General features: G+C 41.5%; 1 protein-coding gene across 1 annotated transcript in view; it reads left to right on the top strand.

Moving 5' to 3' along the window:
• The window catches only part of LOC136557121 (sucrase-isomaltase, intestinal-like), a 37,477-nt gene extending 16,759 nt beyond the window's left edge, over positions 1-20,718 (top strand). The window contains exons 8-15 of the mRNA XM_066550716.1: positions 195-343; positions 4,363-4,447; positions 6,930-6,986; positions 8,638-8,768; positions 9,559-9,647; positions 10,650-10,699; positions 16,211-16,369; positions 20,218-20,718. Coding sequence (XP_066406813.1) covers positions 195-343; positions 4,363-4,447; positions 6,930-6,986; positions 8,638-8,768; positions 9,559-9,647; positions 10,650-10,699; positions 16,211-16,369; positions 20,218-20,718 — 1,221 coding nt within the window. The remainder of the gene's footprint in view (positions 1-194; positions 344-4,362; positions 4,448-6,929; positions 6,987-8,637; positions 8,769-9,558; positions 9,648-10,649; positions 10,700-16,210; positions 16,370-20,217) is intronic.
• The last annotated feature ends 6,303 nt before the right edge of the window (positions 20,719-27,021 follow it).

Below are 27,021 nucleotides of genomic sequence, written 5' to 3'. Positions count from 1 at the left end.
TTTATACAAATGTTGGTTCGGGAATAATGAATGTTGTTCTTAATATATCTTGCAGTTTGCAAATGAGTGCTTTTTCTTATTTAAACAGTCGCTTCCATAGCATCATGCTAGCCACAGCTCTCCTTATGCTGCACACAGCTTCTCTGCTGAGTTTGTTTCAATGCTTAGTACAAATCTAAGCTTTTCCTGGACAGGAACAAGACCCAGCCGTGTTTGGAGATGAATTTGCCAAGATATCTCGTGCTACTCTTCGGATCAGATACTCCCTGCTGCCGTACTTGTACACCCTGTTCTACGAGTCTCACGTTCACGGAGGCACCGTGGTGCGCTCACTGATGCACGAGTGAGTTTGGAGTCTCTTTTTCATTCTAATTTGCTCACAAAGTCGTTGAGCTCTTATGTATGCAATGGCTGATATCCTTAGGAGAATATTCACAGTATTATTATTGCATCCTCTCTTTTAAAAGAACAGTTGAACAGTTAAATCAATCAAGTTATATGCACAAAGATAACTCTTAATATATGTAATTAATTTCCATTAATATATAACCTGTATTTGTTTCCAGTGGGGTGAAAAAGACAAACTTAAGAAAGAGGAGTTCTGAAAATTTTTAGTCTTAGGCAAATATATAGTTCTTTTTTATTTCAAAAATGAGAGTCTCATACCTGTATTTACTGTATTGGAATGAAATCAATGAAATCTGTATTCTGATCCAGAATGCTAAAAGGCCTCATACGGAGAGACCAATGATCCATAGCATTTGGGGTTTTTTTTCCAATTTAGCACTTAGATCTGCATGCTATCTATGCAACCCACATCTGTGTCCACAAATTACACAGAGAAAACAGAGATAGAGATGTTGGAGTGTAGAAGCAGGTGCAAAACTGAGATTAATAAATGCAGATTGAAAAGCCACTTTGAAAATTAAACTCAGATTTTTGGAACAACTAATTTTTTCTTTTTTGTAAGAAGCAGGAATCCAGCTGAGGTTTAGTTTCCCTGTCCTAATCTTCTAATCAGTTTTATACCTGCTTTTGGTTAGTTTTCTACTTCAGAATGCTTTATGCAAAAACTTGAGCAAAAGGAGTGTAAACAATACATGTGAAAGCCTGAAGCTCTGCCACAATTTCATTTCATTGGTGCAGGCTGTGTCATAGACTGCGTAATGTTCTTTTCCTTCCCCTTTAGCTTAAAAACATTCTGGTTAAAGGGTAAGGCATTTTTTTCAAATTAAACTGAGGTTACACCAAAGTGCAGACCATTCAAGTATGGAAAGGATATTTGAAAAATATCTGTTTTGCTTACTCAGCATAATGGTTAACTGATAAATTTTAAAAAAAGTATCCTTTCTCTTTCTACTTGGCAATGTCATTTTACTGGATAAAATTAGGGAGCATTTTATAGGTACTCATAATTTGCCATTGGTAATACGCTATTTAAAGTATTTATTTTAGGTCTTTTTTCATATATGGTTTCATATAATGTAGTTTGTGTTAATATTGGAAATGCCCAAGTTAGTTTTGGCATTAATGTTAGCTAATCTCTGCTAATACAGAATCGCTCTAGTGTCATTAAAGCTGCCTTTCTGACCATTACCAGCATACCTGTAGTCTATGTGGGCCATGTCCACATTGGCAAATTTCCAAATTTGCTTTGATTAGAGTTATAAATCAGTCTCAGATGCACCAGCAGAGGCTTTTGTCAGATGAAACTGAGCTGAGAGGTTCACTACAGACACTGATGGGAGCTTAGTCAGCAGGACCAGAGTTTACTGGATTACTAGGAAATAAAACCTCTCAAATGCATGTAAGTAGGGTAGGCATCAGGAGATGTTTCCCTCCCCAGTGCCCCTGCTGGCATCCTAGCCCCATCACTTGTTAATGTTGCTATAGCTAGATCCTAAAATGAGTTAAAAGTGATTCTTACTACCAGTAGTTAATTCTGGTTACTATTATTCACTGCTATTACTTAATGTGTATTGATTACTATTTCTAAGTAATATTAAGTGGTTTAGTAGTAGGTTTGCCCAAGCAGAGAAAGTGACCCAGATGCTAACAGGAGGAGAAATGTGGGGTTTTGAGAAGGAGAACTAAAACAGAATTTTCAGTGTATGGATGATGGAAGTTTACATCACCCTTGCTTCTTACTTGTAAAAAATACAAAGAAAAATTAAAACCTCCTGCATTAGTGAAGTTCTTATGAGTTCAGAGTCCTCACCATGAAAACAACTATACCTAGGCAGGGAGTCTCCAAGCAATAGCTGGTTCATGTGGACATTTCATTCCATTTGGAAAATTTAGGGGCTCGTTTCAAGTAACAAACAAGAACAACATCCCAGTAGATTCTATTAAATGTACTCGATGCCTCGGAGGCTTTAACTCCATAAAGCAGAGGTATTGATACCTCAGGTGTCCAAAAAGGACTGTGAGATGGTAATCCATTAGTGGAAGGGAAAGATGTGTTTAATGGCTAACCAGGGGGGAAATATGACAGAAAAGAGGCCAGCATCTAACCAGAAGAAGCAGTAGATGGAATTCAAAACCTTTCCTAGATGACAGCATGCTTTAATGGCTTATAGTTTCAAAATAGGAAAGTTTATTTTTTTGCTGAATTTGTGCTAGTGGTTGCTATAATTACAAGAGAAAATTGTGCTGAGTTAAAGGGTGAGAATCATCTTTCCATGTGATGGAAAATATGATTGATTCTTCTTTATTCATAATTTCTTGATCAGCTTTTTGTCCTGCAGTCTCCCACAACAAAATGTATTTTATTACTATTACAATTTTATTACAGTTGAATTGAAAATACAGAGAGCCTATTGAGATGACAAGAAAAACTCATGTTTTATATTTCAAAAACTTTAAGACAAGGTAATTCATCAAAAACCATAATCTGTTTTAAACATTTAAAAGTATTATGTCACAATGCAATAATGACCAAGATTAAGGTGTCCAAAAGAGCTACTGTTCTGGACAGAAAAAAAATTCTGAACAAACTGAGGTTTCTTTCAAGCAGAGCCCAAGACATGCCTTCAAGAGCATTTTTTCTTAAGTTCCATGTACTCCCCTAAGTTTGCAATATTTTAGAAATCTGAGCACTCAATAGGTGTCTTTTTATTGCCAAGTTATCTTTACTTATTTGGGGGGATTTCTGTAAGCCTGGGCTGGGTGCAGTGTGTGCCTTTGCCTCGAGCAGGCAGGGAGTGGAGCAGGGCACTGACACTGAACCACTCTGCTCCAGCCAGTGTTCAACAGAGACCTGGCTTTAGACAGGGGCAGCTGCAAAGCCCATGAAACAGACACAGTAAAGGAATTTTTAAACAGGGAGTTTATACATCCTTAGAGAAGAATATGTAAATATGCAATAGGCAGTGTGAATTTGTCAAAAATGCGTGAAAAGCAGACCAGTTACCATCTCTGACAAGGCAGCAGGGCTGTTGGAGGGGCAGAGAGGCAGAGGAGTAGTAGAAGTCAGGAAGTAGAAGGTACTTTAATTTTAGGAGGATTTGAGAGGTGGATTTTTTGTGTATGTGATGTTCTTACAAGAACTGGGATCCATTAATTATTTCCTCAGGAAGAGACTTACAGCTGATTGAAAACCTATTTAAATTGTCAAGGATTTTATGCTGGAGGAAAGGAGGTTCCTGAGTTGGGAAGGATCTGTCTTCTTTGCCAGGTGCTATTCAACATTTTCATTAGCTAATGCACAGTGGAATAGAGATCTCTTCCCAAGAGAAGGCAAGTGATGCCAGGCAAACAGGACTGTGAGCATTCTGGAGAACAGGATCAGAATCCAAAACAAGTTTAGTGCATTGAATAAAATGGACTGAATTCCATAGGTTTTCCATCCGTTCAGGAGAGGCAGCTGAAACACAATATGTACAGTATGTACAATACGTATGAGTGTTGCTCTGTGTTTGTCTTGCAAACAATTTCAAATGTAAATCTGTGAAAGCTGTGGGAGGCCAAATCCAAGGATTTTCACAAATGCTTTAGATCCCAGAGCACAATGTTTTTCCTCTGTGTTCCCTCTCCTGGGCCTGGCCCTCTCCTGCTCATTGGCTCCTACAATGAAGTCTCAGCCCACTGAACAGAAGTGAGTTGTTTTCCCACTGTTGCTGTTCTGAAAAGAAATCAGCTTCATCATTTTGTGAGAGTCCTGGTCTGCTCTGGGATGGTAGCTACTACTGAAATATCTGAATCTCTGTCCAGTTTTTGGCATTCCTTCAATCAGAAAAAATATTTGGCTGTGTTGAAGGATACTTTGAGGAAGCAGATTTCTTGTTGCAGTGAGTAATATCAAAATATTTGGCAAATTCTAACAACTATGAATTAACATTGTGTATTTAACTTTCAAAACAGATTTACCTCTGATCCGGAGACTCATGGAATAGATACTGCCTTCCTTTGGGGATCTGCCTTTATGATTGCTCCTGTTCTTGACGAGGCAAGTACTGTAATTAAAAATGCCATCACACTGGAATAAAAGAAATGAGTGGTGCTTAGGGCATTGGATGATATTCAGAGCATGTTTGCTCATATCCATCCCTTTCTACTCTCTTCTGTCAAAGCTTCAGAACACATTTCTGAGCAGCACAGGCAGTACAGAGCTTCTCAGTACTCAAAGTGGGAGGATGAAAGTGAGGGCACAGCCTTTCCCTTTTACTCCAAGTGAGTAAAAGGGAAAGTGATGTAAAGAGGCTGGATGCTGCCCCTCACGTGCTCCTGTTATTGTGCTGGCAGCAGTCTCCAAGGACACACACAGAGCAGTAATTGTTGAGCTAGGAAGAAGCACACAGATATGAAAGCACACTGGTTTCCATATTACTGCTCACCCACAGTGTTTTGGAACTGCAGCCCTCAGGGGCTGTGGTAGGAGTTTCCCAGCATCACAGGCAAAGGCAGTCATTATGGAAACGATAATGATAACGTGAGCTGCTAACAGGACAGGTTTTAAAAAGCAGCATTTTCCTCTGCTGTGCTGGGCACATGGCTCTCCCTGCTTGGCTGGAGCAAGGGTGTGTTTCTCTCCTTGCCCACCACTGACTGCTGGCAGCACAAGAGAGCTATGTCTGAGCAGAGCTAAGTATTTGCATGGGATGTATCCCAGTGCTGTTTGCAATCAGCATGCTGCCAGAATAGCTGAGGTATTTCTAGATGTTGCTGATGATCAAACATTTAAACAGGACACTGTTACCTTGTTTTTTAACCAACCCTTTTGTCTCTGTGAGTTTAGTATAAATTAAATTCTAAAACCATTCTGACCCCACTGAGGCACTTCATTCATCAGTCCTTTATCTTCAGACTCCCACAGGTTTCTAATAGCTGAAGAATAGAAAGAAGATTTCACAGGGTCTCAGACCAGCAGGATGATAAAGGATGGGGAAAAAACCCTTCCCATGAAGAGGAAGGGACAAACCAGGGGAGGCTTCCTGCAAAGAATTGAATAAAAGAGGACATTATAAGGATAAATGAAATGATAGGGGGTCTAGATAAGGAGTTCTTTATGTTTTTTGAAGAACTGCAGCACAAAATGAAGGCAGCACATTGCAGGGTCTTGCAGTGTGATAGCTGGCAGCCAGGGCTGGGCCAGTTGGCCAGGCAGGGGCAGAGGTGAGCAGTAACCTCCTCACTGTGGCAGTGCAGGCCAGCAGTGACTGTGTCAAACTGCAGCTTGACATCTGCTTGTGTAGGGAAGATGAGTCAGGGATGACTTGACCTTCACTCCTTGAGTCCTAGGATGAGAGCAAGTGCAATATCAAAAAAAATTAGAATGGAGAACTGCCTTGCACACTGGTTTTTTATTTAGGGAGTCATGAAGGTGAGGCTCATGGAATCATGGAGTCATAGAATAGTTTGGGTGGAAAGGGACCTTAAAGATCATCTCAAGTTCCAATTCCCCCTGCCATGGGCAGGGACACCTCCCACTAGGCCAAGTTGCTCAAAGCCCTATCCAACCTGGCCCTGAAATCATCATGACTCAGATGATGGTTACACACTTTTCTGTAGACCAGAATATCCAGGGTTGTCATAATACTGAGAAGAGATGGAGAGGGGAGCATCTTGCCTTTATAGGGTTTTTCATACATCTAAAATCCCTAAAATGTCAAATGGTAACTTTGCCTTAACTCTTCTCTTCCACCTTTACTTTTCTTGCTCCACAAGACTCCTGGCGTAGTCCTTGGGGCTAATCCATAATTCTGCAAAGGGACAGACATCTACACTGATAGTAAAAATTAATCTGTTTGTGAGAATAAGCAACTTGTAACAAAAATGGAAGTATGTTTTGATCCCAACTGTTCCTGGAGTTATTAATACAAAATGCCTTTAGCATGATTACATCCCTGCAGCGATCTGACACGACACATGCTGCAAAATGAAGTACAGTAATTGTGCAATTAGCAAAACATTTATTATTTATTATTACTTATCTGCAACTTTAAATTGTTTACAAGAAGAGAAGGAACTGCATCCTCTGTGTGCTAGAGCTCGTTCTCTGCCTGTTTCTGGGACAGGAATGGTGCAAGGGGCACTGAGCAGCGGTGTCCTCCCCCTTCAGAGGTGAAGCCCTGTCTTGGAAAGGCTGCCATAGCCATCACTAGGGCTGCTTAGATGTTGGAGGAGTGCACCTAGGCCAGTTGCATTTGCAAGACATAGAGCTATGTACTAGAATAAAATAATAATGTAACATTGACTCATCCCAGGCTATGGCAATAAAAGCCCCCAAATAGGATGGGCTTGTCTGTTTAGTACTATAGATTAGCCAGCACTAGTCCACTGCTATGGCAATAACTCAGCCACAATATCCAAAATTTGATGTTATTAGAATATTCAGCATACATCTATCTCTCCATGCACAAATATAATAAAGCTAATGTAATATCAGAAATACAAAAAGAAAATGACTAATCTCTTTATAACAATTACAGGGAGCAAGAACTGTGGATGTATACTTCCCTGATGCACAGTGGTTTGACTACTATACGGTATGTATTTTTAAGATTAATTTTCTAATTTTTTTTTCTAATAATTTAAAATGGTACAATTCGAGCAAAATAACTTCTAGCAATCTTCAGCAGTATTTTTACTTCAGCATCTGTAGATAAAGAAAACTAGAGAAAAAAAAGTCTGTATCAGGCTAGCTGGGAGAATAAATGACACAGCTTTCAGTAACATTTTGTTTTCTATTTTTGCCATGTAAAACTCTAAGACACAGCAAACAGAATTTTCAAGAGCAGCCTAGACATGCATGAAAATGCCAGGATTTCATTCTTTGCCCTCCACTTTTAATTCTCATTCTGATACACTTCCATGCACACAGACAGAGGCAGAAACCTAAGCCACACTCCTGAGAGCATGCCACAAACCCTCCTGTGCATGTACTTTTGCACATGCATCACTTTTGACAGAAGGCATATTTGGAAGAGCTGCAGAACAATCTGCTCTGTGGGACATGCCAGTCCCTTCTCTTCAGGGCCTTGACCCTTCCAACGCCATCCCCAGGACCGCATTTCCAGAAGGGCTCTGCTGCAATCTGCAGGCTAAGCCCAGCTTGGCTTCAATGGGAGCAGTTGAGCTGATGCTAAGAGCTTTCAGAAATGAGCCCAGGATCATCAGGCTGTTGTTAAGTCTCCTGAGTGTCCCTGGCACAGGAGCAGGCAGGGCAGAACTGCTCTCAGAGGAGATGCAGACTTTTTTTAAAATAAGTTTGGTCCTTTTCAGTATTTGGCTGGTGTCCTCAGATGGATGTTCATCCAATCCTTTCCTTTTTCCCTTTTCATGAGACTGTTATGCTGTGAAGTCCAGCATTTAATTCAGCTCTCCTCATGGTTCCCTCTGAACACCTTTGCTGGGCTGGGCACAGGGACAGTGGCCTTTGTCCCTTGCCCTGCCTTTGTGCCTGCCCCTGGCATTGCCCACCTCCCAGTATTTGGCACTTGTCATGCACATGGTGCTTATCCAAACCAAAGTTGGATAAAAATAATAAATCATAATTATATGATTTCTAAATTATATAATTATCATAAATCATCATTATCATTTACAGAGGGCAAGAGCAAAGCCTTCCTGTTATTTTCTCTGTACATAAGTCTTTTCTTGAGATTTTGAGGCATTAAACCAGAAAAGGATGATGCAGAGAACTTAATGCTGGTTGTCTATACACACACAAATTTCACTCTCTGAATGCTGTAATTACTTCTTGAAAGGGGAAGAATTGTTCTTAAAAGAGAAGAAAATCTACAGTTTACATTCCCAAATGACTATGAATCACTTACCTTAAACTGAATTGTGACAGGCTCCGTATGTATAAAAAGAGGAAGCAAAAGTTTTTTTTTCTTTTTGCTCAGTGTCTTGATGAGTGGGGGTTTTTTATCAGCATATGGAATAATGATACCATTTTTAAAGACCATTTGCTGTCTTGCAGTCATGATGCTTCTATCTCAGGCATATGGATAACTGCAGAGGCTAGATCCTCTTTCATGTTAAAAAGGAAACTAGAATAACGCTCCTGAAATCTATATTTTAGTTTGTTTTTTTTCACTGATGTAACTGAAATGAAAATTTACCCCTTGCTCTCTTTTTCAATGTGTACTGCCTGGATTGTCATTTTTTTAACTGCATTAATTTTTATGGTAGGGTCTTAAAGTGCCAAGTTCCTGGAAGAAGAGCTATGCTACTGTGTCTGCCCCACTGAACAAGATCCCTCTGTACATCCGTGGAGGGTACATTCTGCCACAGCAGGCACCAGCCACCACCACTACTGAGAGGTAACGTCACCTGTGTTTGTCACCAACAGCCACGGTGGGGGTCAGACCCACAGACAGTCAAAAAAGCAATCAAAAGGAAGTGCAGAAGAGAGACTATCTGCAACTCCCAGCTGCCATCCCAAGTGATAAATACAGTATTTTTATACCAGTATTCGCTCCATTTCATTAGGAGAAATCACCTCAGAGATGACCCACGTCACTGTTAGCACAGCGGACGCCTACTCCTGGCTCTGTAAATATGCTCAGAAAAGCTTTTGCACCTCTTACTGCCACACTGACCTGCTGTCAGTCATTCAGAGTAAATGTATGCAAGGGGAAAAACAAAATTCTTCTTGGGTGAATTTATCAAATGCTGTAAACAAGGTGGAAAAGCTCAAATCTTTCTTCAGGAAAAATATTTCTGCATGCAAATGGATAATATACTGGTCTCAAATCTGAACCATGCTCAGAAGCTAATCTGAGTAGGAAAGAGAGGGCCAGCACTGTGCAGCCATAGTAAGGAAGTCCTTACTATGACTCCCAGCTCATCCAGTTATCGTCCATTGAGGCCAGAAAGGTGGAGGGATCTTGTCCACATGAGCACTCAAAACATGAGAAATCTAGACATCAGTAGGACAAGGCAAGGCAAAGATTTTGCCATCACTTCTAGAGTCCTTTTGGTGAACGCTGTTGTCTTTCTTCTGTCATGACAAATGGGAGTTGTGTTCAGAAGTTTTTGTTAAGTTGCTTGGAAGGGACAGGTTTGTGCCCACAGCTTTGTACTGACACTTCTCAACATGTTTGTCAACAGCCGCCTGAACCCATTTGGACTCATTATTGCCCTGGATGAACAAGGAGAAGCTTCTGGATCTCTCTTCTGGGATGATGGTGATTCCATTGGTAAGCCTGGTCCCCTGCTGTGAAGCAGTACCTGCATATAGGGCTCTCCTCAGGCCACCTTTCAGCAGCATAATGGCACTGCCTCCTGCTAGAAATTGCTGGAGAACTGACCCCAGAATGAGCAGTAGAAAGTTGAACCTTAGCCAGTAGTGCCCTGGCAGCCTGGAGGGCCACCTGTGTGCTGGGGGCATCAGGCACAGCAGCACCAGCTGGGCAAGAGGGGATTGTCCTGCTCTGCACTGTGGCAGCCTCATCTCGAGTGCTGGGGGCAGCTTTGGGCACCTCAGTGTAGAAAAGGACTATTAGAGAGCATCTAAAAGGGGCAACAAAGATGGTGAAGGACCTTGAGGAGAAGCTGTATGAGGAGTGGCTGAGGTCACTTGGTCTGTTCAGCCTGGAGGAGACTGAGGGGAGACCTCGCTGCAGTTACAACTTCCTCATGAGGGGAAGAGGACAGATGCTGATCTTTTCTCGGTGGTGACCAGGGACAGGACCCAAGGGAGTGGCCTGAAGTTGTGCTGGGGGAGGTTGATGTTGGATATCAGAAAAAGTTTCTTCACCCATAGGGTGGTTGGGCACTGGAACAGGCTTCCCAGGGAAGCAGTCACAGCACCAGCCTGACAGAGTTCTAGAAGTGTCTGGGCTATGCTTTCAGGTAAATGGTGTGACTCTTGGGAATGGTGCTGTGCAGGGCTGGGAGTTGGACTTGAGGGTCCTTTCTAAGTCATCTTACTCTGTGATTCTGTGAAGGTGAAAAGCTGATTACTGTTGAAGTCAGTGCTTTGATAAGAGAAATGTGTGACACTGGGAGCAGTTGATCTGCTAGAGAGGGCAGTCTCTCACATTGTGTTCTCCTGAGATCAACCCAAGACTAGAGGAAGAGATTAAATAGCCCACAAATCATCTTAGCTTGACCTTAGCTGCTTGCTACAGTAATGTGAACTGCTTATGGATTTTGCTGCCTGTTTTGATATCAATCCTCCTTGCTTTGTGTTTTGACAGATACTATTGAAAATGAGAACTACTTCTTGGCTAAATACACATTCAGCAAAGTAAGTGGCAACATATGAGATACCTACTTACATATTTGTATTTTAGTGTAGCCATTGTGTAGCTGTATTTTAGTGTAGCCATTGTAAGGTGCTGATCTTTATCTTCTGGCTCAGTCTATAAACCGGGTAAGCTACCTAATGCTTTCATTTACAGCTAGCTACAAAATAGTCCAACTATGATCCTGCAGTTTTATGTCTGCTTCATTGAGTATCATAGTGACACATGTCATTAATGTCCTTGCTGCAATATGAATCTGAAAAAACCCACATTTTCAACTTTTTTTTCCCCTTAGTTGCAGCTTCTGGGGTCAAGGGACCTTTCTCTTGTGTTCCATCTAGTGACTTTCAGTCTGACAGGTGGGAGAAAGCTGGATTCCTCTCTTCAGGATATTCCAGCAACCTTTTAACTTCTATCACTTGATGTTTTTGTTTTGTGGTGCAGAGAATTATGTAGTCTCAATTCTTTAGCTTACATTTCCTTGTCTGACAGCACAGACACTGCTCCCATGGTGGGTGTCCTGTGGAGAGATCCAGCATGCTTCTGGCAACCCACTGTGCTGATCAGATGCTCTGTGCAGCACAGGAACAGATTAGCTCAGGATCAGTGCACTGATGCCTTTCACACAGCACTCAGTTCTGTGCAGACATGTCCTGAGAAAGACCTGTAGAAAAGCCCAACAGTCAAGGCTTCAATCGAGTAAAATACTGTGAAATATGTCTACCATAAGCTCATTAAGTATATGATAGTAAGTTGTGGGAGTTACTGTAAAAAAAACTACTTCAATAACCTGTCTCTAGAGATCTTATTTCATCTGCAATTCTAGCATTTGGTAATAAATAGGATATTGTATATACTCTATGGCATGGTTTGGTCCCCAGCCTTCTGAGCATGAGCCAGCATGTGGCCAAGAAGGCCAAGGGCATCCTGGCTTGTATCAGAAATATACAGGACTGGGGCAATGACTGTAGCTCTGTACTTGTCACTGGTGAGGCCACACCTCAGATCCTGTGTTCAGAGAAGGGCAGTGAAGCTGGTGGAGGGTCTGGAGCACAAGTCATATGGGGAGCAGCTGAGGGAGCTGGGGGTGTTTGGCCTGGAGTAAAGAAGGCTCAGGGGAGACCTTGTTGCTATCCATAACTGCATGAAAGGAGGGTGAGCCAGATGGGGGTCAGTCTCTTCTTCCAAGGAATAAGTGATAGGACTAGAGGCTTCAGGTTACACCAGGAGAGGATTAGATTAGGAAAAATTTCTTCACTGAAAGGGTTATCAAGCCTTGGAACAGGCTGCTTAGAGAAGTGGTGAAGTCACCATCCCTGGAGTTATTTAAAAGATGTGTAGATGTGGCCCTTAGGACATGGTTTACTGGTGGACTTGGCAGTGCTGGCTTAATAGTTGAACTTGATAACTTTAAAGGTATTTTCCAACCTAAATGATTACGTGATTTTCATGCCACGTATTCCTAAAAGTCCCTAAAAGAAAATAGTCAAAATAATAAAATCATGTTAACCCCTATTGTGATACTGCTCTTAGAAGATCTGCCTTCCAGGAGCAAGAGCAATGCAGGGTAAGCCAATGGGATTTATTATGTAGCCTGGTATGTTCATGAGATATTTTCCTGGAACTAACACCACATGGGTAGACTTCAAATTTAATTTTAACTTATTTTGTTCTTGATTTACCAAGAAAAAAATATTCCTTCTTTTTTGGAAGAAAAGGGTAGTCTGTGTGTAGTAATTTATTGCAGTAAGGCTACAGAAAAACAATATCCAGTTTTATATTAAATTTTGAACTGTGCAAATTAGATTGTTGCTTCTCTGGCACTTCCATTTCTCATTGCTCATATTTGACTTCTGCTTGTAAATCCATGACTGAATTCCCTATCTGCATTCCAGTAATCTTTAATGTCGAGTCTTTATTATGTATTTATAAAGAAAACAGTCAATCTCAAATAGCAATTTCAAGTATGAGAAATGTATGAAAGTCTTAGTATTTGTTGCACATTTCTATATTCTTTAAAAATGTGGAAGAATAATTTAATCACACCTAGTTTTAGGAGAACACTCAAGTTCTGTTCCCTGAGAGATTTGCTGGTAAGGTCTGACATCACAGCATTTACTCTGAGCCCAGGATGGGGTCTTGCAAAAGTAACAGCTACAGGATTAGACCCTTTAATTTATATTTTCATTTAAACAACTCAAAAGTGTAAAGAAGAATTCAAGACTAGGGCAGGCACTTAATTCTCAGAGAATGATTCAAGCTCCTGCTCTGTGGTGCTGTCTCACTGCAGTTGGCATTTTAATTCCCTTGGCATATCCCCTCCAATATGCATAGTGACTAAGTGACCTAGGTCGAAGTGTCCCCTCACATGAAGCCCACCAGGCTAGAAGAATACTTGATCCACCTGTATGAGATCCACTCTGCTTCAGGGATGAGAAGGGAGGTCCTGATCCCCAGGGATAGCAGACAAGGCAGGTATGCTCAGCCTGTACCAGGTGGGTCCATGCTGTACTAAAGGGATGGTGATGGAAGGGTTGTCCAATAAAATGGAAGCTTTTGAAAGGATACATTAGGCACTAAGTGACTGGATAGCCTGAAGGGAAGTTTCTCCTAAAACTGGTCCAATATTCAGGGTGAAAATGTAGGGGGAAGAAAAGGTGAAGTTGATAGGATCAGAGCTACATGGTAAGAAGAAAACTCATGATCCTTTTTGCTCAGAGTACAGAAACCCTGGCTCCTGGCATCAGATCTAGGGCTTCATGTTGCTTTGCATTTATGGGATTTTGAGTGATATCCATTAATGCCTCAAACAAGAAGTCAGGACCTTCCTGGCCAATTGCTTTAACTGTCAGATGCCTGGGGAGGAGCAAGTCACATCCACCCAGACCACCCTGTTGCCCTGTGCAGGGCAGGGAGTTGGACTCCATGATCCTTATGAGTCCTTTCCAAGTCAGCATATTCTGTGATTCTGTTTCCCCAAGACCTCCAGTTCTAGACCTTGGTCAGGGAAAATGGTGTCTGCTGAAGAGTCCTGTCTTGGGCCTGTGAGCTTGAGAGCTGAGTTCAGCATTACACTGGGCTTCCTGGGTCTGTGTGGCCACCTGAGCTGGCTGTCCTGCTTAGCCACACCTGAGACAGCATAAAACACCATAGGGAGGTGCTCTCTCTAAACTGAGCCTCCCTCTGTGCTGGAGCTCTGCCAGAGGGAATAAGACAGCACATGTAATAGGTACCTGTTGTAGTGTGTTTTTATACTTTGTAATACTTTGAATTAGTTTTGTTTTGTATCCCCATATTTTTCCCAAATGGTTTATCCCAGACTCTACCCCCCTCCCTTTACCTGTGTTATCCCTCTCCCGAGATGAGATCATCCCCAAACCCCCACCCTGGCTCTCTGTCAATCACTCAGCATCCCACCCCCTCCATCCAGAAGTTTCGGTCCAAGTCGTCGAGCGATTTGCCAGAGGCCAGGGGTCAGCCCCCCAAACCTTGCCCCATATGCTGTCCTAAATGTCTATCCCTAGCATCCATCCCTTAGGGTCACTCATTGGTTGGTAAAATGTTGTCTACTTTGGGTTTCCACCTCCCTTTAAATGTAACCTTGGCACATCTCGGCAGGAGGCCCCCTGAGGTGCAGGAGCTCCTTTGGGACTCCTAATAAACCCTTGGATTAACCCCTGCTAAGAGTCAGCCCTTTCTCTTCTGCCAATGTCTCTGGTGTCTCTTGTGCTGCACAGGCGACCAGCCCAGGTGCCCTCAGCACCCTCGGGGCACACACAGAGAGTGTCTCCCCCCAGCCCAGGTGCCCTCAGTACCCTCGGGGCACACAGACAGTGTCTCCCTGCTGTCGGCCATGTCGAGGCTGCCCTCCCCGGTGTCTGCCAACTCGGGACTGGCCCAGGGTTCCTGAGAGGCTCACAGAGGGACAGAGACATTTGGCACCCAACGTAGGGCACCAACTGTCGCATGTCCCGGCTAGATGGTGACAGTGGTGGGGGGCGACAGTCCCCCTCTTTCGGGGCTCTGCAGAATCCCAGCTACCAGTGGAGGCACAACGCAGAACAAAAAGGCCACAGCAGCAGCACAGGCCTGGGGTGGCACTGGGTTACTTTATTTGATGTTACACTCCCTGAGTCTGGGGGACCCAGGCGATGAGCTGGGGGCAAACAACAGCTTATAAAGGCAGGGGCAGGTCTCAAGGGAGGATACAATCTTCAGCTAATCAGGCGAAGTGGCGGTGGAACACAAGGGCAAGGGATACAGGGGAGGAAAACTGCTTGGGACAGGAGGGGTTAACAACTGGATGTGGGAGGAAGGGGTTTTGAAACTTGGCAGAAAAGTAGCTAAGTAGCAAAGAGATAAACTGACACCTGGCTCAATTGAATAACAAAGACAAGTCTCTGCCACTCCAAAAGCAAGGGGAAAAAAGCCCAAAAAACTACTAAACAACAAATCAAACATTGACCTGCAAAATAAAAACACACTGCAACAGGTACCCTAAAAAATGCTCTGGAGGCTTTTGCAAGCCTCTCCCCATTTGCTAAATAATAGCCAACATTCCTTATTTAGGCAGTTTAAATCAGTGTGCTGGGGCTTAGCACTTATTTTTAGTGTGGATGCCTGAAATAAGCAGTCTAAGCACAGCCCTAAGTTACATGTACTGTGATCTAGCTCCTGTTCTCCTCCTACAATGCACTACTGAAATAACATAAGCTAATTTATGCAAAAGGTTCCATCATGGGTTTCTCCTTGGCATATTTTTAAAAAGTCATGATTGCATAGCCATCCATCATTTCCTGAGCAGTGTAATTCATCTTTATTTCCTCAACAACTTTGATCACATAACAAATGCAATGATTCCTCTTCATTGCGTGTATGGGAATGTCATACTGGTGATCCAAATGAATTAGCTTAATGACTTTGTATGTCCTATTTGTACACCCTTAAATATGGGATGTATAGTAAATAAAAAGTACAGCAAACAAAGTTCTGTGGACATACAATGTTCCTTTAAAGCTGGGACATATATAACAGGGATTTCTAGCAGGAGATGTGGTACATAAAATAGGGGCAAAGCATCTAGCAGCTGCTGTTTGTGGAAGATACTAGTGTTTTAAAGCAGCTAGTTTGGGATGTTAATTAAATCTGTCTTAAGGTCACTAATTGAATCTCTGTGTCTGGATTTTGTCTTTGCATATGCCACTGTACTCTGTAATGGGTACAAGAACAAATTTTACATTTATTAAAAGTAGAAAAATATGTCTTCTTGGACATGTTTTTCTATTTGTAATCCAATTAATGCTGTAAATATGATTTACTTTCTTAGTTTATAATCATACATGAAATCTTTCTTATGTACACGTATCACAAATTAATGTGACTGTTGTTTTTTCCTTTATGACTTCAATATCTACATTGTGTATGTTCAGTGACAAGGATGAAACCTAAGTGTGCAGAAAGTCACCTCTAAAGAGATGTCATGGTGCTAAAGTTTTCTCTGTGGATTTTTCCAGGGACAACTGAAGACAGAAATAGTTAAAGATGGCTACCGTGGAGCTGACACTCTGAAGTACAACAAAATTACCATCCTTGGCCTGAAACTGAGACCTCGGGCTGTGTCTCTGAATGGAAGATCCATCCGTGGAGATGCTGTGTCTTACGAGATGAGTGGGGTAAGACCTGATCTGAGGTTAAGAAAAAACTTGGGGAAAGGAGGGTGAAGAACAGTGAAGAGAGATGAAGTCAGTGAGGGACAGGAACTGTTTCTCATCCACACCCCCTCATATTTTGAAGTATAACCAGACACCCATTCTTGATACAACAGTCTGACATTTAGGAGGGGGAAAAAAAAAGCAAAAGCAAGAGCTCTTTTAGCAAACTTTAATCTTTGCTTATGCATCTGCACTGTCTTTTACTTAATGTCTGCCACTTACACAAATTTTTAAACTACTGAAATACTGGAAAGAAGATACACATCCATGAGCTGAGAGCAGAGTTAGCAGTTTTATGGGCATTCTTATTCTGATAAAATGAGAAAACTTGTCAAAGTTTTTTATCTGCTGCTGAAAAGAAGTGTTGTGAGAAGGATTTTTTCTCACGATTACTTGGTGTCCAAAAACTATTCTAGTGTTGTTGGCTCTAAGGAGCATCTTCCTATCTTCCAAAGAGGTATAATTTCAGCATCTTAAAGTGCCAAGCCTCAGTGTTCCAGAACAAAATGCATGACTTGCTTGTGTAGTGCTCCTCTGGCACCAACGTGGGGACATTCCAGAGGGGATGGACTGGACACCCCTAACAAACCCTAGGCAGCAGCAGCCTCTGTGGTCCCAATTTTCTTTTGCACAGCAGTATAGACAAAAGGAGCAAACCCTTTTGCTTCCTTTCCTCTGGCCACTTGTCCCATATCTGTCACCAGCCACCAAGCTGAAGTGGTCATTCACATTCTGTATGAGATGTGTACTCACATCTCAGCACTGCTTGCATCTAGAGAACTGCTGGTGTTAACACTGCAAAATGCCACTAAATCATCATGCAGTGAAAGATAACTGAGGCAACAAGTAGTGGATGTCACACCTTATGTTACCCTACTCACTTGGCTTAGGGCTTAAGCTTCATTTGTAACCAAAGAGTGACCCCCATTTTACATACCTGCTACTACCATTTATTTTATTGAGGGAGTCTGTAAAGGAAGAAAATTGCTGAGAATAAACTTCAGCCTTGGAGAATTGTAAAAATCTCACTTTCAGAGACAAAGTCATAAATAAACATAATCAGTATTGCCTCAAGGGAAGAAATTGTTTTACAGCCTCTAAGCAAGCTGAAAGCAACATAAATGTGGCAGGGTAAAGAAAACATTCCATTGAGATGTGCTTGAAGGTACCAATTACAGATATCCAGAAGATAACTGCAGACTAACAGCCTCACATACAAAGATGATTTTAAAAGACTAATAAGCTTGTCTCAAAAATAAAATTTAAGAGCAAAATATCATCTTGATGATTTAAGATCTACTTCAAATGCTGTAGGAAAAAACCCACCAAGCTGATGTTGTAGGGATTTAACTACAAAAAAGTTAAATTTTAAATTTTCTACACCAGCTAAATATATTCCTCTCTGAGAGGAATTCTGAGAGATTTAGTCAAACCTCTTTCACCATCCCTGTACAGATGTTACAATGTCACTACCTATATTCCTCTCACGTTTGACCCTCTAATAAGAAAAAAAAAAATGAGCCCTAGCAGTAGCTTGGCTTTAGATCTTGAATACTTATTTATGTAATTAAAAAATTAAATGCAAAGGGCAAATTTGCCACTTTCTTACAGGCTTAGTGAGATTACATTTTGTATAATAGTTTTACAAGCAGAGACCCCATTGTTAAAAGGGCTGCAGTAGAAAGTAACTTCTACCATATTGGTTTTGGTTTACAGAAAGCAAATTTACCTAATAGCAGTGCTGAAGTGCTTATTGAGCCATATTTATTTGTATATAAATAGAAACAGGTTGCTTAGTAATAAGCCACTTCTTTCTCTCTGATTCATGCAGCGCTACCCTAATCTGACATTTGCAATATCACAGAATCTTCCTATTATTAGGAGTCTGTTATCTGTTTTTTCCCTGGAGTCTCATGCCTTAAGGAATTGCACAGTGACTGCAGCAGGGATGTTAGAAGGGTACATCTGTAGGCCAGGCTTGTTCTGACAGTGGGCATAGGGGAGGTTCTTTGTATCACATTTGCATCCTCTGCTGGGAAGGGCAGAGGCTCCCAACATCCACAGCTCCCACAGTCCATGCAGTTTTGCAATCTGGAGTAGCCTCTCTGGCTGCCTGGCAATTTTCAGATTGGTGTTTGGGTGGGTTTGCAGTACTTTTGTCTGGATTTTCCCTGGTATTTGAAGAAAAGTCATATTATTCAAGAAGTGTAATTCCAACTCACTAAGCAGTGGTAGAGAATTGTTTCTGATGAAAGATGAAAATATTAGATGCTTTGAAGAAGTGATTTAAGTAAGCACAGGCTGTTAATGTTAACACGAATTTGTGGGCTGGCAAAGAGGTGTGAATGGATATTGAGCATTTTAAGAGATTATTAATTCTGAAACCTAAAGATAAAACTGGTGAAGTACTAAAAATGGAAATTATGTGAGTAGCCCAAAATACATTAAATTTAATACTGAACAGGGAGAGAGCAGGACAGATATTGTATTTACAGTTTAATATTTAAATCACGTAATTGATTAATTTTAAACCATTCCTGAATTTGTAAAAGGGATGTTGAATTGGATGAAGCAGTAGGAAGATGCATACTGCCATCAAGTTAGTCTCACCTACCAGATATATTAAAGAAATCATGGAGGTGTAAACTCAAGTGTCACTTCTTAATCTCTGTTTTGAACTGTTTGGGGTTTTTTTTACATTAACATAATTCATTATTTTGTGTCTCTTTTTTCCACAGAAACTGGTTTTGCGTATTTCTGTTCCACTTACTAAGGAACTCAACATTAAGTTTTACTAGAATGGTGAGAACACAGTGACTTAATTTAGCATCCTTAGCCCTCAGATATAGATCTCACTTTGATTTTAATGTAAAAAAAAAAAATTATCATTAAAACATAGTGTATGAACCTGGTGACTGATGACTGATTCTTTTTTTTTAATGTAGTGTTTGTAACTCAGTATTCCTCAAATAAAATTTTCAATAGTAGTTAGTGAGTATTAACATAAACTGATGTGGGTTCAAAATAGCACAGAAGAAATCATCCTGAAAATTCTGTCTCACCAAAATGGAGATAATATTTGGAAATGTTCTCAATGGGACCATATTCTACACAGCATACACTGTTTGGGTTTTTTTCAAAGCTATGGTAAGGAAAAAAAAGGAACAACCAATTAATTTCCATAGCCCAATACATAACCTGCCATTAATATAATATGCAATACATATAATATATCATCTAATAAATATTAGTATAATATTATATTAATTATTATATAATCATATCTAAAAAATCAGCCCATTGTCTCAGACTACAAGATATCCGTTATAGTGGTCACTCACTTTTTCTCTCCATCCTGAAATGTGATTGGAGCCTGGGCATGTCTTTCTCAAAGTGAGCTGGGTCTTGTGGAGGAACCTTAAGACTTGGGTCTCTCCAGAGTCTTTGCTGGTTGCAGTAAGGTCTGATGTGAGATATGTTTGCTCTGCATGGTGCAGAGAAAGCAACTTGCACATCAGCTTTTTGTGGGAAGAAGCTGGAGGAAATAACATACTACAAAAAGGTGTAGCTAAAGATGGTGAGAAAGGGCTGAGGAAGAGCAGAATATGGGCAGTGGGATGAAGGAGGATTCAAGGGGACAGATAAACTGACCATCTTCATTGCTGTAGAATACAGCACGTGACTACAGTCCTTGATGAAATAAACACTTGAAAAGTGTGCCACTCTGGGTCCATGGACTCTGCTAATGAAGGTCCTTGTGCAGAGCAGTGATGTTAGCAGGGTTTGTGAGAGCTGTGTATTTGGCACAGAGGAAAGGAGGAGAAGCTCTGTTGGAGCAGACACCATCAGCAGGCAGCCAGACAGAGCAGTGCTTGCTGCACAAACCTGAGGAACAGCAGAGGCCCAGAGGATGTGTCTGCACTGTTGTCATGGCTCTGCACCAGAGATCCCAGAGCAGGGCAGCCAGCAGGGGCTCCAGCAGCACAGGAGGTGCTGGTCCAGAGCTGCTGGCCACAGACATTGTCCTGGGCTTGGCCACACTGCATCATCCTCTGCTGCTGCCTGTGAGAGCCCCGTGCCTGCTCACCCCGAGCACATTGCAGACACAAACAGAAAGCTGCTGCATGGCTCGACAATGTGGGATGGATGGGGACCCAAAAAGCAGACCAGCCTGTGCAGGATCCAATCTCCTCCATGTGTCTTTGCAGCAATGGCATCTAAGAGGTACCTGCTCTCAGTTTTCCTCCAAATACAAGGATGTTGTATTTGGAGGAAACTTCCTCACCGTGGCAAAAGAGCAAAGAGAGTGAGCAAGAGACCAATGTATTAGAGAAAGCAAATTTGTAAACACTCTGGCCTGGACTGGGGAACAGAATTTGGTTGGTTTGTGAGCAGGGCTCTTTTTGGTTCAGTGGGTTTCTCTCTAATCTGCCTCACAGTGTGGGTAAAAGTAGGACTGGGAGAGAGGAGGTGGTGAATTTGCTGACAAATGGTGAAAAAGGAGACTGATGTGGAAACTGGAGATGTGGCTGTAGAGCAATGGAGATATTGGAGATGTCACTTCTGTAAAGAGCTCTTTGCTGGATAAACATGTAGAGTCAGCCAGTGCTCACAAGTTTTCTGTGAAATCAGTGATTAAGCTGGCACTTGCAGATATATCTTAACAAAATAAGTGCAGAAAAATGCACTCCTACCAGCATCAATATGCTGTTCATGCTTGTATTACAACCTGGATTTTATTCCTTGTTATTTTGTGCCTGGTAGCTTCAGTGGACGCAACAGGAAATCACTAGTCAGTAATGCATCTGCCTTGGGCTCTGATTTCACATATTTATTTCATAAATGTAAACAAGACAGCCCTTGGTCAGTATTTGTAATAGGGACATCAAAGAAAACTGGAGTTCGTGTGGCCATGTGTGTATCTCGCTATTTATCCTCTCTGAGCATTGAGGTGCAGGTGTAATTTTGGATCATTTACACTTTTTTGAAGTTCTGGTTACACTCCTTGTTTCTTCCCATTCCAAAAATTTCCTTTCTCTTCTTGTAAAAAGGATAACAGCTTCAACAAAAAATACTGATCACCTGTTAAAAGTGGTGTGAGGTGAACCCAGGAATCTACAGACAAATATTTTACTGTCTTTTAAAATTAGATTGGATTAAAGAATGAACTTCCCCAAGTGTTGGTGTGGATTATATTTATTACAGCTTTTCCGTGGAATGAGAACTTCTCAGGCTGGGATTTAAAAGCCTCAGTAGTCAGCTGCTTTCTCCATCCTGCCTTTGTTACCCATAAAACCCACCAGCTGAGTTCCTCAGAATCTGAAGGAGTTGAAATGTAAAGGGAAAAATCTTACTTTGCATTTCAAAACCCTGGTGATTCTATGCTTCTGCCTTACAAAGCCATAGAGAGAACACAGAAGTTCACCAGCCAAGGTACACTGACCCCTAAGAATATGTCATTAGGCTTTTCTTCTGCAGAGAAAGGAAAAAGAAACATTCTCCGTACTACTCCATGTACACTTCATTTTTTTTCATCTAAAATTGATGATTTTAGGTTTAATCTCAAAGGATCCCCACTGTCCATTCTTGCAAAAGCTTTATGTTGATTTAAGGTTTATTTTGTGTAACATGAAAAGATGGTGGTAGCCTGAATCAGCTACACTGGCTGAAGTAGAACAAATTAAATGAAGGGGACATGCACAGAGGGCTCTGCTGTGCTCAGTAAGCCAGACATAAAAAATCTGTTCTGATATGGCCTGATGAAATACTGCATGTCTTGGAATGAAGAAGAGACAAAAGAAGATGTGATCCTGCTACAGCAAAGGAGACACAGGAGGAGATGTGGGAGTTTGTTGGACCTGAGCATGAGCTCCCAATAAAAGGTTTAATCAAAAAGGAGAAAAAGCAGCCTCAGAAATAGAGACAAGCAAAGGCAGAAATGCTATAACTCATCTGCTTGTCATACTGGTACCATCATGTTGGAACACTCTGTCCCATTCTGGTGTCAGAGATATGTGGAATAAACTGAAATAAATAAGCTTGCCACAAAGTAAAGCCACAACAATGTCCAAAAGGCTGCCAAAAAAGTGCATTTTCTTGTGAATGCACTGTGGAGCTCAACCTGTCTCTAATGGCCAGGAGAAGGCTCAATCCCATGAGAGTCTCAGTGTACCTACAGGGGCAGAAATGCAGTGGCAGAAGCTCTTGAAATTGGAAGAGGTAAGATTTGGTGTTTGTTAAAAAATTAGACAAATTCAAACACTTCTATTTTAATTGTTGGAACAGCTTTTCAAGAACTATGGTGAATTCTGCTGCAGAAGAAATTTTTAAAAGAGAAGTGGATGCTTTTCTGAAAGAAATGCTCCTGCTCAGTAATTCAGGAGTTTTTTGGAACTGTATTCCTAGCCTGTATCATGCCAAGTGATCACAGTAGTCTCTTTTGGGTTCATGATTATGAATCATGAAAGGACATTTTGTAGGTTTTTTCAGAACATATGGAGATTTCTGTGAAAAGTCAGAGCTTTTGGAGGTCTCCACCTAGCTACAAAGATTATAAAATATCATCAATATGATCAGATTTTTTGCTGAATACTGGTATCTAATATATTTTGAATATATTTGAATAACTTCTTGTGAAGGTTTGGTAATTAATTTTTCCTGTCACCAGGTGGAACCTGGATCTGCCTGAAAATTAAAGCAATTCATTGCCATTCTCATGTAGGGACTATTTGCCACTCATGTTGCCCACAGGTCTGCAACAAAGATGAAAAATATCCCTGGGTCTAGAGTGTGCATGAGGTAGACAACAAATCTCCCAGAGCAGAGCTGGTCCTGGCTCTGGGGAGCAGTGACCCTGTTCCTGACCTTCAACCCTTGCCCAGGGGCAAAATCCACACAGCTGCTGCTGTGACACAGCAAGGTGAGTGTGGCATCCATGGATGGCAGCCTCCCCTGCAGTCTGTGACCAGGGTGGATGGAGGAACAGTCACACATCAGGGCTCAGCACCACCATGCAATGCATGCAATGCCAGCCTCTCCTGGGATGCCCCCAGGGCAGGGACCCACCAGGATCCACAGCCTAGGCTGGGAAGTGGCACCTTGGCTTCCCTGCTCCTGGATCCAGGTGTCTGGAGCCTCAGCAGTGACACAGAGAGACCTTGGCTGGGGACTTGCCACTGTGCTCACTGCAAATGCATAAAATGCAAATCCTGCAGTGGAGGATTATGAAATGAAGGTGAGATGAACCTGCTGGGCTCAGAGGGAAGGAGACTGCCAGGGCTTTCTCTTGTGGAGCACATTCCCATGCCAAGAGGGAAATAGAGCTGCCAGAGGATGAGCCAACAGACATGGCATCTCTCTCTAGGCACTAACAAACTATAGGGATTAAAACTAGGACAGATGCAGTGTTGCTTATATAAGCTCTAGCAATGCTAGAGCTCTAGCAATCCCAGGTCATGCCCCAGATTTGGCAGCCACTGCCCCATGGCTACCAAGAAGTCATCCTACAAATATCTCAAAGAAAAAAAAAAGTGTAGTGTTGTCTCCTGTTGGTCACTCAGTGAAATGAGCAAGCCCTGCGAATTTCAGGGAGACAGCACAGCTCCAAATAGCAAGGCTGGAGGTCCCCAAACACTCCTGTGCACTGTCCTGGCTGCTCAGGGCACAGTGAAAGCCACGAGGGAGGAAGGGCAGGAAAATGCCCTTTCCTGGGAGCAAAGCAGTCAGCTGGAGAAGCCCTGAGATGCAGAGGCAGACAGAGGTGCATGGGTAGCAGGAGTGGAGCCTTGGAGCTACTCTGAGCAGTTCCAGGCCTGAGACAGATGGTGAGGCTTTTCCTGGTGACCCAGAGGGGGTTATACAGACACTCTCAAAAAGTTTTCTCAGAGTTATACTACAGAGAAAGACCCAAATGGAAAAAAAATCCAAAAGTAATGAGAGTTGTGTGTCCTTTCTGTTCACTGAACTTTGCTTGGGAGGTTGTTGCAGTTGTAGCTTGTGCTCAAATACAATGGAGCTTTAGGGATGTACCAAAAACATTGGGGGTGCTATTTGTAAAGCCAAGTTTCCTGCTAAGTTTTCTGCTCTATCCACTCCTTCTTGGTTCATGCAATTTTGCAAGCACTTGATAGCAGCCCCAGCTCCTGTTTTTGGTGAGACCAAAGTCCAGAGCTTGTGGGATACAGAAAAATCCTTCCAGTCTCTTGCCAATAGCTCAGGACTATGCAGCTTCCTCCCACCTTTTCCCTCCCTCTCCCCCACATAAACACACATGGAGGGGAGATAATGAGGGTGTGCAGAAATTAAGTGTGCTGCTGATCTCAAACTCCTGCAGATACAGGGAATATTTGGAGAACAAAGGACCAGCCTCTTAGCTGGAAAAGTGATGTGAAATACAATCTATTTCTCACTTAGCAAACAAGATTGCAAAGCAGAGCAGAGCTTGGTGTTTTGGGATACTGCTGGAAATCACACTTGGAAGGTTGCTCACATCAGGCAAGCTGCTCAAAATTTTACCCTTTTTGTTGTTGGGCCCTGATTTTTCTGCATGCTGTCCCCACAGATATCACTCAGTTGATATTTCAGGTCAGGAATGGTCAGACTACACTGTGGCTGCCAAGGGAGATGTTTACTTAACAGGACATCTGTGGTTGAATAACCATTACTAAAAATGTTGTGAGAAATACTCTCTCAGTTGCTAGTTTCCTTCTCCAGATCCTCTCTCTATCAATAGATGATGGTGGATGATGAAGTTCTTCTCAGTTCTGCCATGGCTGCCCATTTTAGGTCTGTCTGAACCTTTTCCTTTAAATCTTTGTCCCAATATTTTCTCCAAGCAGTAATAATGCCATTTTGGAACATTTTCCCTCTATATCAAGAGTTGAGATCATAAATTTGTAGTACTTCTTTGGTAGACCATGATGTCACAATTGCTTTTCAATCATCCATAAAAGGTCTTTAAACTCCTAGCATTAAAAAAAAAAAAAAAATTAGGCCCAATATGAATTTCAATATGAATTCAGAGGAAGCAAAAAGGAAAGAAACACTTTTCTCTGCTTTTTGAAAGGGTGTTGATCAGTTTTTTTCACCACCTGATTTTGCTTTCTGGAGAATAAATCTGAGAAAGCTGAGATAAAAAGCATGGCAATTATGGGATCTATATATATGCATATATACACATATATATATATATATAAAACTTCACACAATAATTTTGAAGATACAAGCAATGTTCCTCTCTTTTTCCTTCCACAGGCAAAGTCTGATGGGAAAGCTGTTCTGAGCCCTTGCCAAGCTGGAAAAGACAAAAGAACAGTTTCATAACATTGATGTGTTTTTAGATCAAGCAGCTGGAAGTACTGTACTTAATGGCAGAAAAGAAACAATTCTTTTAGTAACACATAAAAGAAAATAATATAGTGCACAAACTATGCAGCATTTCATTATTTCTTAATTTGTTTCATGTGATCATAGAGGTTTAGAGGCTAGAAAAGGAGAATGTGTTTGAGAAACTCTAACTTAAAATGTCTGGAGTTTCTAGGCAGCTGGAAAGCAATGGGAGTTAAAACAGCATTTCCAGTGTGATGCCAAGGGTTTGTTTGCCTATTTGACACAGACACTTCTGCCTTGCAGCGCCTAGGGGAAGTTTCAAACCTTGAAGCAACAATTTGAAGATGACTGTTATGTCTTCAAGAGTTCTTTTGTACATGGATGATGTTCTTCTTCTGTGTACATTTAGCAGACAACAGTATTTTTGTGTGTGCTATAGGTCTTTCTTTCTTTCTTTCTGTTTTCTTTCTTTCTTTCTTTCTTTCTTTCTTTCTTTCTTTCTTTCTTTCTTTCTTTCTTTCTTTCTCTCTTTCTTTCTCTCTTTCTTTCTCTCTCTCTTTTTCTCTCTCTTCTTTCTTTCTGGATCATTTGTAGATACCCATTTGAATTCTATTTTTAAAAAGTAGCTATTCATATATTCATAAAATAGACTTGCACTCTAAATGTTCATGTCAAGCTGGCAATAAATATGGAATAATAGGATGTTTTATTAAAGATTTTATAGGAGATTATTAAACCACTGTTAGATAAAATATTTGTATACATTCTTGTTTTTGATTTGTCTGAGGACTCAATTTCATATTTTGGGTGGTGCATAGAATTCCTACTGACTTTTCTGCAAGTAGTGCATATGACAAAGGTGCTCCTGTGACAGCATTTTAGTTCAGACAAGGAGCAAGCTTCTGAAGGGAAGCTCCTGACTGTCTCCACTTTCTGCACTTGGGTCTAGGGGCTCATGAGTGAATCTTTTTCACATGAGCTCAACTAGAAGAGGCTCCCTAAGCCAGCATGGATTGCACCCCAGCCATCAAGGAGCATTCAGGCTGTATGGAAGTCAGTGACCCATAAAGGGCATGGGGCTGCTGTTGGTGCTTCAGCACCTGGTCTTTCCCACTAGTTTGTCCTATTGCACTGTATTACTTTCTAAGTTAGGTTGAATTAAGCCCAGCAGTTTTGCTAAATTGTCTGAAAACTGTTTGAAGCATTCACTAAAGATTAATAAGACTTGTGAAATGACAGAAAGAAATGAAAACAACCCAATTACATAAATTTGGGCTTTTTATTTT

The sequence above is a fragment of the Molothrus aeneus genome, chromosome 5, assembly GCF_037042795.1.
Source record: "Molothrus aeneus isolate 106 chromosome 5, BPBGC_Maene_1.0, whole genome shotgun sequence".
In the NCBI taxonomy this organism is placed as follows: Eukaryota; Metazoa; Chordata; class Aves; order Passeriformes; family Icteridae; genus Molothrus; species Molothrus aeneus.
The sequence above is the reverse complement of the archived record's forward strand: the minus strand, read 5'-3'. Positions and strand labels throughout refer to the sequence as shown.